This window comes from Vollenhovia emeryi, unplaced genomic scaffold (genome assembly GCF_000949405.1).
Source record: "Vollenhovia emeryi isolate VEMERY1.0 unplaced genomic scaffold, V.emery_V1.0 DF939133.1, whole genome shotgun sequence".
Lineage (NCBI taxonomy): Eukaryota > Metazoa > Arthropoda > Insecta > Hymenoptera > Formicidae > Vollenhovia > Vollenhovia emeryi.
In genome coordinates, this window is record NW_011967233.1 from 1,942,783 (window position 1) to 1,957,608 (window position 14,826).

General features: G+C 37.7%; 2 protein-coding genes across 2 annotated transcripts; one reads left to right on the forward strand and one right to left on the reverse strand.

Moving 5' to 3' along the window:
* Positions 1–567: 567 nt before the first annotated feature.
* On the forward strand, positions 568–3,454 carry LOC105567944 (mitochondrial pyruvate carrier 1-like). The gene is made up of 3 exons (XM_012023226.1): positions 568–765; positions 1,966–2,066; positions 3,119–3,454. The coding sequence occupies exons 1-3, from the start codon at positions 710–712 to the stop codon at positions 3,274–3,276; spliced, it is 315 nt and encodes a 104-aa protein (XP_011878616.1). The 5' UTR covers positions 568–709; the 3' UTR covers positions 3,277–3,454.
* A 1,358-nt stretch (positions 3,455–4,812) lies between these two features.
* On the reverse strand, positions 4,813–9,620 carry LOC105567942. The gene is made up of 12 exons (XM_012023225.1): positions 9,260–9,620; positions 8,347–9,139; positions 8,060–8,178; positions 7,714–7,988; positions 7,466–7,631; positions 7,212–7,392; positions 6,774–7,126; positions 6,413–6,569; positions 6,062–6,193; positions 5,659–5,776; positions 5,329–5,483; positions 4,813–5,168 (listed from the first exon to the last, which is right to left on the reverse strand). Exons 2-12 carry the CDS (start codon positions 8,997–8,999, stop codon positions 5,060–5,062), a joined length of 2,418 nt encoding a protein of 805 aa, XP_011878615.1. The 5' UTR covers positions 9,000–9,139; positions 9,260–9,620; the 3' UTR covers positions 4,813–5,059.
* Positions 9,621–14,826: the final 5,206 nt, after the last annotated feature.

The window sequence follows — 14,826 nt, forward strand, 5'->3', positions numbered from 1 at the left end:
AACCAAGAAAATAGGTTAATAAAGAAGTTTTATGTTGGCACCCTGTCAAGTTAACCGACCGATTAGATTAACTCGCGTTGGTGAAACCGGGCCTATTCCTATTGCCTGTTGCCTGGCATTGTGTGATAGGCTTTACACTGGATCCAATATCCGATATGATTGGTTTATACTTTTAGATCCCACGAGGAACCAAAAGTAAGAATCAATCGTATTGAATATCGGACCCAGTGTGAATCCCGCATTAGTTATTTTGCCAAGCAGTTGGAAAAACCGGCCCTAAATAGAAAATATTAGTTTTTGAAAAACGTCGATGTTCAACAGATGTAATCGAGCATCGATGCATTGGACAACAAAAACATCGGACGGAATAATCGATTGTTAGTAAAAAAATCGACTATACCGATTAATCGACAAACATTGCCTATCCCTAGGCCCGGTTTCACCAACGCGAGTTAATCTAATCGGTCGGTTAACTTGACAGGGTGCCAACATAAAACTTCTTTATTAACCAAGAAAATAGGTTAATAAAGAAGTTTTATGTTGGCACCCTGTTAAGTTAACCGACCGATTAGATTAACTCGCGTTGGTGAAACCGGGCCCTACTCTGACATGCACTGTGCACCCCATAGATTGTATCCTAGGCAAAGTCCAAACCGTCGAATTTCTTTACGTAAGCAATTTCTTGCTGGTGAAAAGACAAATATTCAAGATGAGTCGTTTTATGAAAGTTCTCAAGAGCAAAGAAACCCGTGACTATTTCACGAGGTAAATGATGGTTATGGGTGATTTTCATAATTTTGGTCAATTTTGGGTACTTAACCCGACGGTGTTTTTGTGACATAGATTTAGTAGAAAATTCTTATTATGTTAAGTCATTACTATGTTACTACTTGTTGGAAGGCTTCTCTAGACCACACAGTGAAAATTTCCATATCAACATATTTCTCAGCGGAAAGCGTATTAGTATAACACAGAAAAATAATCTGTCATCAAGATACACTGATTTGAAAAACGCAATACAAATATTTAAACACAATAAACAGATATAACATTCAAAGATAACTAAATATTGCAATGTTCAAACAAATACTTTGACTTCACAATTATTTTAAACCAGTTGCTCCGTGTGGCTCAAAAAGTTAATCTTACTGATTTTATATAATAGTTAATCAAAGCACGATCTCCCCTTTTCTGTTAGTTTTTGGATCACAAGAATATTTCGCACAGAACGTAGTGCATCGTCATTTTGATTTAGATTCCACCATTCAATACTATTATTCTAGTCGTCCCCTTAGAAAGAGACGAAGCCGCTCACTCTTAGCATTTTCACTATATTGTAAGATACAGAATTGACTCCCAGGTCCAATTATATGAGCATTTTGTTATTTCTGCTGACACGCTGGCAACATATCAAATATATCAGTTCCTGTATGCAATCTACAGTCTTTCTGCCTTGAAAATTTGTACTGGGCACTTGACGAAATCTGTTCTGACAGATTTGGCTATCTGGGTATACAGCTAAAGTGAAATCATTCAAAATTCATTATCGTACTCATCTTCAAAGATTTTCTTATTGTTTTTAAACAATGAGAAAATAATGTACATTAATAAAAACAGCTCGAAGAACGGAGGAAGAAACAAAAGGAATTAGCGAGAGAGATAAAGGACGATCCTGTGTGGTGTATCCAACAACTGCATGTGTATGAACACCTTTTTAGCACAGCTGCTTTAAGAAAACATTATTAGGAGGCAATGAACTATTATATATAAACATATACACATACAAATAATAAAAAAAATTAAGTACTCTTCTTAAGAAAGTTTGCTATGTCAAAAGTAACTAGAATTTTGAGAGTCGCCCTTATATTATTCTCCATATAACTACTACTACTTATTGTATAGGTCACAATTATAAGTGTGCGCATCAGATATTACGTACACGAACGATGTTTGTTTTTCTTTCAGCACACACTTCTGGGGACCAGCTGCTAACTGGGCGATACCAATTGCTGCCATCGCTGATATTCAAAGAGATCCCAAGTACATCAGTGGAAAAATGACCCTTGGTTAGTTCGATTAATACACTTTTCTTATTCATATTGCAGTTTATCCACGAGTTTTCTGAGTACTTGAGGGACTCGGTTTACCTTCCATTAATTCAATTCGCGCCAATGAATTTCATTTGTCCACATCTGTCGAGTCTCTGGTAAACGTATATTAAGGACGTTCATCGGTAAATCGATTTTCTATGTATTTGCTTCACATTTGAACCATATGCTATTAATAGTGCTATCTATATGCCTGCTCAATTTTAAAAAACGTGTTCGTACCAAAGTCGAGATATTCAATATCAAATTCAAAGTTACTTGTATGACGTAGGCGAAACGTGTTCTATACAGGGATATTTTAATTTATTGTGATAGAAATTGAAAATAAAAAGTAATCTATGATGCATAATGATATTAGGAATAATTATATACAAGATAGGGATACATAGCCGTATCGTTTATGCGTAATTGTAATCCGAAATTCTCCATCTGATGATATTTCGAAGCGTTTCGGCCAATACATTCACAAAAGCAACATTGTCCAATCTTCGTTTTTCACAAAGTGCGCTAGTACACGTGTATAAATGTAAAACGCAGAGCCGCGTTAATTGTGTAGTGTGTATAATTTACACTAAAAATCGTGAAGTAGAGAGACGGTCGCGCTGTACGGAAAGAAAGCCGAACGTTGGTGAAAACTTTTGGCTACGATTACAGTCGATGAACGTCCTTAAGCTGTTTTTTTATGGCATACATACATTTGCTGTTTGACAACATTCATTACATCTATTTTGTACTTATACGAGTATTTATGCTAGCTATAAGAGATTTATAACAATTTAATAAAATCAGAGTGAAAATATTTGGCATTCTTATTATGTAATATTATTTTTGTTTTTACTTGTTTTGTATTAAATTTTATTCAAGTATAAAGTAGATAATAAAGATTCACTGTAAATCTTTATTTCTATGTTGTTGTGAAATTTATAAGAGTTGATGTGATAATAGTTCTTGGAAATTCTATAATGGTATCTATTTATTTGGTGTTAATTTTCAAGACCGATCTTTTTCAGCCTTATGCTTATATTCAGCAATGTTTATGAGATTTGCAATCAAGGTGCAGCCACGCAACATGCTTCTATTTGCCTGCCACATTGTCAATGAGGGTGCACAAATTACGCAGGGTTCTAGATTTATTAAACATCATTATCTTAGTAAGAAGGAACAGTAAATTGAAAGATATATGTGATATTTACTTTGCCAAAGTAAGTAGGGTTTTATATTAATGTATCAAAGATTGTGTATTATATAAAATTAATATTTGTTAAACATATAAATATATAGACAAAAATTGATGAATAATAAACGTAAATGTGTTATCAAATTTTCTCTCCACTAATTTTAAAAAATAAGGAAAATTATTTTTAATAAGGAAATTTAGTTCTCTCTCCTATGAAATCTTCTATGAATTTTTCTTAGAAAAAATATCAAATTATTAACAATTAAATCACTAATTGAGGGCTTATTAAAATAAATGTTAGTTTAACATAATTACATGATATAAATCTACATAAAACATCTGTATTTTATATAAAAAATACTAAATATATTAAATACAAAGAGCTATGATTATATTATCGACTTTCAACATCGGGATTATATTGTATATATCCTGTAATTATGTTAAAGAATTTATGCTATATATATGTACATATGTATGTATATTAATATTTATATATGATAAGTTAATATACATACATCTATAGTAGTATGTATATAGTATAAATGACATATATATACAAAATTTGTATATAAATCAATAATAAAAATAAGCTTATGATATAATTTGTAAATATATTTTATAAATACAGCTTAGATTAAGAACATGGTATTCCATGTCTTTCTCAAAGACTATATTTCTAAGTAAACTAAAATACATAAGGCAATCTAAAATGCATGAATGGCAAAAATTATATTGTGGTGGAGTTCCTGAAATTACATTTAATTCCATTAAAACAATAAAGATGTTTATTACTAAGATCTTGGATTGCATATTTTGTCCATGAACACTATCTTTGGAATATATCTAATATAAAAATTTTGATGTATATCTTTTCATAATTATGAAAAAGATTACATCAATTTTTTTACTTACTCTAAATGTTAAAACTATTAATAGTATCAGATCTGCTAGCAGGTTCTATCAGAACATTGTGTAAATTAATCGACTGTGTTTCCATTATACTAATGGTCTACTAGTAAAGCCTACTAATATAATTTGACAGCATATTACAATTAATCTGCAATCATATTCTATTAATAGCTTTTGTTATATTTTTGCTAGTATTCTGCCAACAAAATTTGTAGCAAACATTTTGTACTAGTTTTGATAAATTTGGTTATTCGAAGTTTCATATTTCTGTTAAACTATCTTAATAAGTATATAAGCTTGTACAAAAGTTCCTCTCTTATTAGACGTTATAGTAAAAAAATTAAATTACACAATATCTTGTAATTATTATATCATACAAATTGCTAAAATATTGACGATTGAAAAATGATCATTATGTTTTTGGACAGATGGCAGTAGTTATATAACTATCAGATCTTTTTAATATGATTATTGACTCATTATTTAGTGTCACTATTAATTGCATTGATAATTAAATGGGTAAAATATATTATTTTCATCTTCAAATTGTATTATAAAATTCTGAACATTTTATGCAAATATATATTCAGTTATTTAGAGAAATAAAAAATATAGATATAAAAATATAATAAATTATTGTTCTGCATTTACGCACGTTCATTGTTATTATAAAAATCTTATTTAGTAACTTCTTCTGTAATGTATGCCTGTGTGTGTGTGTATGTGTGCGTGTGTGTTCAATAACAGTAACTAACTTACATTTACATGGACGGCTTACATTATGGACGGCTTGAAAAAGGTAGCTAATACAGTAAAAAAGTGTAACTGTAGATATTTTGTCTTAGAAAATACTAAGAGTATTTCATATTCGTCCTCTTTGAACTGGAAAGACTATCAGGACCAACAGCAATAGAACCCAACTAACTTGAATCGATGCAGCACCAGCCAATCGACATTTGAACATATCATATCTGAAATAATATTCATAAATCATTAATATAACAAATAATTGTAATAATCGTGATGAGATTTATAAATCATAATGCTGTTACGTAATTTTTAGATGATTTTAAAATAAAATACATAATCTTCGAACGTTTACAAAAGAAGAAAGATATAAAATAATGAAACCTTGTTGCGTTGTCATCAACAAGATTATTGAATTCAGCTTCCATTATTTGCCCGTCATAATATGTAAATGTATCCTCGTATGGATATTCAAAGCCTTGCTTGCATTCACATTTGTATCCACCTGTCTCAAATCCTCTCCCAAGGATTGGTACGCACTGTGAAAATCGAATATTTAAAGTTTGTCAATAGTAAAATTAACATGTAGAATTATATTAGTTTGAAAATGTTTCGGGATTATGAAACATTAAAGTTCTCTTGCAATATTCCGAGTTTACATAGCATAAATATTTCCGACATTGTTATTTAATACAATAAAATAAGCCAGCTTACATATGAGGTCTTTCTGTCGCACTTGTGCGTATCCTTGAATGCGTTTGGTTGGTAAAATTTATCATCGCATTGATTTATATCCAGTCGAAGCATATCCATGGTAACAGCTACGACACCCCTGTAAGTGTCTTACTCTTAAATATGATCTTCCTCATCTCTTCCCTTTTATTACAAAACTGGTTCTGTGTATCTACAGTGTCTCTCATATTAAATTTCTCTAATACACACGTGTGCGCGCGCAGATGTATACGCACACGTACACACACACAAACGTACGCATACATATCTGCACGCCCGCACGTACAGTGCACGCGTACGTGTATACATACATGCATATACACGCGTACACAGAAACGCACTCCTTTTTCTACATGTGTGATCGCACCTCGATGAGAACACTCACTTGAATTCCAGTTTCGCCTTCAAGCTGTCCCAGCCGAAAAATGGGGATGCATAGGTAATTACCCACTTCTTCACCTTGCCGTTACAATCGAAGTACGGAGAGGTCCAGTGTCCATGGTCCAGGTTTGCTGCCCTACACAGACGACCCATTCGCCGCGTTCCCATACATTAGAATAAATCGTACTTTAGAGATCGGATTCCCCTCCCCCTCGCCCCCAAGCTTTCGGGAACGTAATCCCTTTATACTTTAATGCTCCGCCATATATTATTATCGCTTCGGAACGTATCGATAAAATAGAATCGTCATTGTGCGAGTTTTGCACTAACAAACGATATACACGTTCTCTCTCACCTGTAATCAGTTGGATAGTGCTCGAACTTTTTCAAGTGCTCGCCAGTTTCATTGGATCGAACTTTTATTTTCATATAATATTTCTCTAGTTGATCAAAATTCGTTGCCCAACGTTGCTTCAATACTTTGAAATAACTCTTCTTCATATATGCTTCATCTGTAATAATAAATTGTATTATATAATATAACTAATATATACATAGATATATTGTATTAGGGCATATATTAAAAATATCTATGCGCTTATGAACATGGTTGACTAATAAATCTAAATCTATTAAGAGAATCTGAATGAAAATGTACATTTCAATTTTAAGTTATATTCCCGTTTTGCTATGTAAATAATTTTATTTTATTTTACCTGTGGCATTGAGCCTCGCTAAATCTTCAACGCGAAAGTTGCGATCAGTCGACCTATAAGCGTACGGAGCGAAGAACGTTCTGTTGCTAAATTTATTACGGTCCCAAAAGGTGCCAGCTGACAATATCCTTAAATCGCCGAGTACCAGAGCCAGGGTCTCCCCTATCATTTGATCTTCCGTGAGAGGTTTGTCGGCTACTCTTTTGCCCGAGTAAACTTCCAAGGGATCTGATACTTGTAGAAATACGCTGATAAAGTTTGCCAATCTAACCGCCATTTTCGCTTCGTTCTCGAAGAACTCTTCCGCACCGAAGCTAATGTCTCCGCGTAGCACCAAATCTTGCGGCGCATAACTAAAAATACAATTCGGAAATTGTTCAAATTCGTTAATCTCGATAATAAGAAGTGTACGTTGCGATAATGGGAAGCGATGCGTACCTATTACAGGTCCTCGCATTCACACCCAGAATAAATCTGAGAGACTCGTCAATGTTCAGCTTTGTGTCGTGAAGCGCAGCCGGACCGGTCGAATGATTTCTATAATGATTATTCTGCGTGAGATATTTTTCTCTGATGTACGGCTTCATCTTCTCCCATTGCGCTGGTGTTTTATGAACCCCTGCGGAGCGAAACCTTTGTTGAAAAGACTTTGCGCCAGGTGATACCGCGATCAAGTATACGAGAATACATACAGCCAATCCGCGAGCAATCAAAATTATTGTAGTATTGTTCCTGCGTCGCTCTCTCTATTATTTCACCCAGATAAGATCGTCGTACTACGGTCGGTAATCTGTAACCTGGTTTACATCTACATTGATATCCACCTTTTCTGAAGCCCCAACCATGTATCGGTTCGCACTGCAACCAGACATACATGTGTATCCGTTAAATTGTCAATAATTAATAAGTGCGTTTGGATGATAAAATGTTAAACGTATACCTCGGTAGTATCGAGCTTGCACTTTGAGGTATTTGCGAATCTGTTACGACCATCGTTCCCTGGACTCTTGGGACATTGATTTATATCTATCCTCTCAAAGTCCATCTCCATTACTGAAATGCCAGTGTACGTTGGGTACTCGATATGCCTGAAGCCAGTGTGTCGTGGATAAATATCTGCCACAGGTGATACCGCGGCTACGAGCCATCGATTTGATCGGCCACAATCGAAATATGGTCTGGTCCACTTGACAGGTCCAGGATTTTCGTCAGCATCTGCGCGTGATAAAATCGATGAAAAATGAAACTTTGGCACCTTAGGCTAGCTTCTATAGCTCCTTCATTACCGCGTGGGCCGTGGAAAGTATATGTTTCATTTGTATTGTTGGCATAGCGAATTTCAACCTGGTACGTCGTCTTAGTATCGTGCCTCTTTTCTACCACATCTGGCAACCACATCTTGTACCTGTAAGTAAATTAATTTATAGAATAAATAGAAAAGTATATAATCTTATCGATCAATCGGCGAAATTTACCTCATGGTACAGTATACAAAAGTAGGATAATTATATACATGTTAAGTGTTAGTTAAATCTTTTTCCACAGCGCCATAGCTTTTATCCTTTCCACATACCATTCGTTTATACGATAAAAATCAGTGGTGTAATCGTCGCTGAGCCTGGTACTGGGAAACGCCCCTAAATCCTCCACAATAAATGTATTTCTGGTGGATATCCTTTCCAGGTGTATGGGATCGTTGAAGTCATCCGCCCTGAAGGTCCGTGGCGCGAATCGCGGAAAAGTCTTATTGAAGAAGCCTCTGTAGGACGGCGAGTAAGACATATTGGGCGAGAAATAGATGGCCGACGCATTGATGTACGGGTTGGCGGCAACATCTGCCACCGTGGAGAAGAAGTAATACATCATGCCTGGGTCGTAGGTGTCGTTGATCGCCGGTCGGATGAAGCGCGACTGCAGGATGTAGCTCCAGAAGAAGCTCCTGCTCTGCGCCATGTTATAAAGGTGCAGCAGGGCCGTGCGATTCGGGAACACCGGGTTGATGTTGATGTCCTTTGCGTCGGGCAGATGCGACACCGCGTCTATTGGCAGATACAAGTCGCCGAGGTGCTGTATCGGGCAGTTGTCGTGGTTCACCTTGTCCATCTGCGTGCGGACATCGTCGAATGTGTCCTGTGGTTGCCACTCGTACTGGCCGACAACGCCCAGCAGGCAGTAGAACCAACAGGCAACGACGATCGTCGTTACCGCCTGGAAAATACTGGCCATGGCTTCGACAAGTACGCGCTTTCTTTCTCAACCAGGCCAATTGGAGTCGGCGGTGCGTCACCGCTGAAGGCACTTTTTCCAACTTCAATCCACCTCGTGCATTCTGCCTTGGTCGCGTGCCCTCGCGTTTCTCTCGGGTACTATATAGTTTACGTAAAGGAAACCACGTTAAAATATGTCTCTTGTGGATCTAGTCCTTTATTGCACGCGGACTTTGATGTATCGCTACGTCGGTGGAAATGATTTTCGAATCCTCTTACCTCGCGCGGATCCTTCGATCGCGTCGACCGAACGTTCGGAGTAAACACGCCCAGTCCACGGGTCTCCACGATTCGTTCGGTCGTGACGTCATCGATGGTGTATGTCGCGTCGGTGTTGACTCCCGACGCGTGTAGCGACCGTTTGAATCCATCTTTTCAAAGTTACTAGACAAGTCCATCGCACAGAGATCTAAATCTTCTCGAATATTATTTATAATTCGAAAGTCTATCTTCAGAGACAAATATTTAGAATGCTGAAAAATTATTACTTTTATGTATGCGAAATAAAAAATTGAAATAATAGGGGAAAGTGTATTATCAAAATACCCAACAGATTTTTTCAACAGTCGCAACTCGAGATTTCTAAAATATATATAAGTTTCCACACTGAAAAAATACGAAAAATATATTGTTAACGTGACAAATGTAAAAAGAAACACGATATAACCATTATTGCGTCGAGGAATCGAGTACTTAATTGCTAAATAACGCAAATTTAGAATTTAATAAATTCGAAATTTTTTAATTTAAAAAAATTGAAAATACTTAATTTTTTGTCACTTTTATTTCAGGAATCCCCCTTGCACCTTGGACTTTGTGCCTGTGCACCTGTTGCACGTGTCTAGTATCAGTGTGCATATTATTATAGCATAATGGTTTCTTTTTCAGAAAAATGTCTAACAATAAGACCCGGCTTCTCCAGCATCCTTAATCTTATATTAACGCATTCTTCGCCTCTTTCTAAGGGGGCAATTAGAAAGACACCAAGGATAAGTGAAGCTAAGGTTAAAGTTAAGCGACGTTGGTGAAATCGAGTCTAAGTCGAGAGAATACGATTGTATAATATATGAAGTCCATACAGGTATGTTCTATGCACTGAAAAACTATAGTATATGCGACATGATCTACAGATTTTCAATACTCTGGACATTTCGGAACACTCTCTATATTAATCACACTGTTTCATTAACAATTGCCCAAGCGGAACAAGAAGATATCAAATTGTTGTTAAAACGACTTGAAAATTGACTATTAAAAGTCACTTTAACGCCACTTCAATCTAACGTTATTTTGACATTATCGTGAATCCTCGTTCTGCTCGAGTGTGTAACGAAATCATGTTAACATCTAATTATTTCAACACAGTTCGATTATGTCGGATTAATTGGAAACAATTTTTTAACTATTATATACCACAGATAATGATAAAATTCATTTTTGTTGCCGGCAAAATTATTAAGTAAATATTGATTCGTTCCATTACAGAAATGTAACAACTGGGAACGAAAAGAAGCACTGAACAATTAAAGTTCAGTAATTGAATTATTGTAAATTACTGACGCACAGTAATTTTCTGGTAACTATTTCGCTTACATTTCTATAAGGGTTGATAGATTGATCAGGTAATTCCAGAGCTCTTGCCTCGTATTCGTCTTCTTAACTTGTGTTTCAATAGCATTTGCGTGTGTGACATACAGTCTTTTTGTATTGTACGTGTTTCGACATATCTCTTTAAAAATTCCCGCGCTTCGAGCTAACCTAAAACGGGTTCCCGAACTCTCTCCGATTCAGATCGATTGAGCATCATTCGATCGAAGGAGATCCCCTGAATTCTTATTAGAATTCCACCCGGAGGTCTTTTGCGCCGTGTCTCGTCATGCGATTCGACTCATCCCCCTCTTGAATGGCGTCCGAGTGCATCTCGAGTTTTACACAGAGTGTGTCGTGCGCGGAAATAAAGAAGCGCACTTCCCTTGCTGCGCGCGTAAAAGCAGTTCCCAGAGCGCACAAGAGGAAAACAAAAGTATGACTTAATACGAGATAACATTTAGGCGGCCTTTATTATGATAATCCACATAGCGCCCTGGTCCAACGACCCCCCAAGGGAATCGGGCTCTTCTTCTCCCTTCTCTGTCCCCCTCACAATCCTTCGTCCGGGTTACGTACGGCTGTTCCGCCGGGCGGTGGTATTATTGTCCTGCAATACAGGTTCACCCCTATTCATCTGCGAAAAAGGGAGAATTTCTCTTAGTGGTAAACGAGTTTGCGAAGGAGAGCGAGAAGACAGCGAGCACGACTCGCTGGGGGTCTGCCGGGGGGGGGGGGGGACCCCACGGTTAATACCACGCTGTTTATGCTGGCTTGGGCAGGGGGGAGGCCCTCCTGAGAAAAATCTTCCTTACTGTCTGCACTCGTGGTGCGGATCGCCGATATTAACGTGGGAAACAAACCGAACCTGTGCAACGCGGTGTCATTAAGTATTGTCGTCAGAAAAAATCGTCATCCGCTGCCTTGCGCCCCAATGCTTCTCCGTTGGGTTACGTATGCCTCTTCTTGATATTGTAAAAGTACACGTAATATTCAACAACGTTTGCCGGAAATAATTGTATCGCTCATCCGGCTTGTCATTGTATAACAGTAATGAAAAGGTCGCCCAAGTCGCGATAATTACAAATAAAATGTTTTAACAACGGCCCAGACAGCCAAGTCTGTCGGAACAGATTTCGTCAAGTGCCCACTACAAATTTAATGGCAAAAAGGAACTGATACCTTCGACATATTGCCAGCATGTCAGCAGAAATACAACAAAATCTGCTCACACAACTGGACCTGCTCGGTTTCTGCTGACAATCTGTTGACTGCGTGCGTTTTACAGACTCTGTTGCCAAAACAAAAGCCAAAACAACACAGATAGCTAAGGTTTTGGTGTGGGTTTCTGATGAATCTGCTGTCAGCCTATCTGTTAACATTTTGCTGACTGGCAGCTTTCAATTACGTATATTTTTGCAGAAGAATAATGTTTAATGGCTCACGATACGCTTTTAATGTTTAAATTTTGAACACAATTAGATGCATGGTAAAAAGTATGTGAAGTTAGTATTCATGTGTATAAATCAAGAGACGCGGTAGCATCGCGACACCAAGTATATAAAAAGAGAATTGCCGGATGTACCGGGTATTGGGAATTAGGCGACCACAGCACTGCATCGTCAGAGCTACCAGGTTATTTAGTATTTTCGCTTTGTCAAATTTTGTATTTTAATATTTCAGAAGTAAAAATTCTAAAATATCTAACGACATCATTATATAATATCGATATGAACTGTCTATTATAATCGGTGTTCGAATGCAATTGGTGCAATCTTTCCCGATCGAGATCTGGTAAGTTAAATAAAAAGTAATCTCAAAAATAACATTTTTCACGAGACTACATTGTACAGTTAATAATATAATGTGTCATTCGTCATTTGAGAAAATCGTAAGTTTTTAAAACGAGTAGGTATCTTTAAATATTATAATACAAGCATAATATTTCTGTATTGTATTAAATTATATATCATGTTATATTGTAAGTAATATTTAAAATCAAAATTTACGAATTATAATTAAAATATAAAAGAATTAACATGTCTGTAGAAATGTATGTGTATTAAAATGTGACTCACAACCAGAGGCATACGAAGTTTTTATACAACAAAAATTGATTTTATTGTGAGTCCATTTATGTGACGTAAAATTTGTCTGAAACCACAGAAAATAAAACAAAATTTTATTAATTAAATATGTAGTAACTAAAAAAATGTTTAAGATTTAAATTTATCTCATTTTCAGTAATGTTTGGCTAATTAAATTGATTTTATATCTATTTTTGAGTTGCTAAGTTTTTGTTTAATATACATACATTTAAATATTTTTTTATGTACTTACCGCCTATTTTTCCTTTTTTAAATCGACACTTCATTAAAAAAATTATCTACTTGACTGAATTAACGGAAAGTGTGCTAAATTTACAACATGCACTTGGGAAATGATTAGAAACATTCGAATTAAAGAACATTCTGTATTCTTTTAATTTTCCTTTAACTCCTATAAATTAATGATATACGATACGATGTAATGTGAGGAAAAAGAGATTTTTTTGTTGATCAGCTTGTGCGAATGCGAGAAATATTTGCAAGAGACAAAAGAACCGTGATTATATTTGAGGGGAACAAAAAATTCCAAGTTTCGCTTTTCGAGGATGCAGATTAAATCTGCGATAATACCATGTTAATTTTTTAAATATAACAGTTGACGCTAGTGAAAAATTGAATTCTACTCATTACGTGTGCCCAAATGTTACAACGGTTTATTACACAATTAATTTCTCTTTTTGTACAAAATTCGCCGATGCCGAGCCGCGACGAAAACGGGCGCGTTTGTTCTGTGCGCTTTACGGCTTTTCGGTGTCAAATGCAACACGTCTGGCACATTGCGAAATATATAAATACAAAAACGCAGTCGTCGCGCAAATGTGTAAATCCGCGAATCCTCGCGGACCCTCCGAAAACGCGAACGGAAATTTCATTGGCGCGCCCGCTTAAATTTTAACCTCCCACGACAATGGCGAGCGCGAAGACTGTGCAAAAAAGTGCATTGTCTGCGCGGCGCAGACGGTCGATTGGTGCGATGAGGACAACGTGAGGAATCGGGTATTACCGAACGGGAGAAAGAGAAAGGAAGAAACAAAGAAAGATAGCGCGAGAACATAGAGAGACAAAGACGGCGACGCGACGTGAGAGAAGGAATGTGGGAAAAGGACAAAGAGGCGAGAGAGCGAGAGAGAGGAGGGGGGAGGGGAGGGAGAGAAGGAATGAAATGAAACGGGAAATGGGGAAAGAGAGGAAGGCGTACAGTGTACGCGCCGATGGTACTTGAGGAGAATTAAATTTTTGTGGCGAGAGTGCGGCCTGCCGGTCCGTCCAACCGTTGATAGTTTTTAGGATGGCCCGCTTCCGGCAGAGCCGGCGCGACACGCCGTGGCGCGGCTCGACGCAACGTAATGCGGCATAGTACGGCACCCGGCCGGCCGGCCGGCCGGCCGGCTAGCCTGTCTGCCCGTCTGCCTGCCTGCCTGCCTGCTTGCCTGCCTGCCTGCCTGCTGCGTGCGATTCTCAGCAGATAAAAATAATCGTCAAGAAAGTAGAAAAGTTCCGAGCCGAACAGGTTTCTGCAAGGCGAGAGTGAGCGAGCGAGTTAGGCAGCCGACGGTATCCTCGCTCTCGCTCGCGCCTTCGTCGCGCCGCGCCACGCCGTGCCGTCGGAGGGACGCGGGTGCATGCTCCGACCAGACGGGTGGCTTACGGTTAGCACGCAGGGCCGTAACACTGCCGGCGGATCCCGTTCGTCGCGCTCGTCGAGATCGCTGACCGTTTTTCTTTCGGCGAGACGCGGACGCGCGGAGACGTGTCGAGGTCACAGACACGCGTCGTTTTCGTGAGCGTGCGTGTCTACGACTCGGCACACGAAATTTCTGCTGTTAGAAAGGGAGGGACGGGAGAGGGGGACATTTATGATTGGCTTCCCTTTTGGTTTCGCGATTCGTTTGAACTTTTTTAAAAACCTCGATTCTGCTCTCGAGGCGAAGAATTCTTCGACGTTGCCTCATCGTGCAAACGGGTGCGTGCTTTTTTTTACTTTCTCTTTTCTCTATTTCTTTCTCTCCCTTATTTTGTTAAAGTCTAGAGATTGCGCAAATCAGGGCGTATTTTAATAATGTAACAGTTTATCACGGATATCAAAAGAAA

Bases quoted from the DNA above. Each gene is read 5' to 3' on its own strand.
- LOC105567944 (XM_012023226.1), top strand. From the start codon at position 710: ATGAGTCGTTTTATGAAAGTTCTCAAGAGCAAAGAAACCCGTGACTAT. The intron at 766-1,965 runs GTAAATGATGGT...TTTTTCTTTCAG, and splicing joins ACCCGTGACTATTTCACGAG to CACACACTTCTGGGGACCAG. The intron at 2,067-3,118 runs GTTAGTTCGATT...GATCTTTTTCAG, and splicing joins CAGTGGAAAAATGACCCTTG to CCTTATGCTTATATTCAGCA.
- LOC105567942 (XM_012023225.1), bottom strand. From the start codon at position 8,999: ATGGCCAGTATTTTCCAGGCGGTAACGACGATCGTCGTTGCCTGTTGG. The intron at 7,127-7,211 runs GTACGCATCGCT...TTGTATTTTTAG, and splicing joins AATGCGAGGACCTGTAATAG to TTATGCGCCGCAAGATTTGG. The intron at 6,570-6,773 runs GTAAAATAAAAT...TTATTATTACAG, and splicing joins AGCGAGGCTCAATGCCACAG to ATGAAGCATATATGAAGAAG.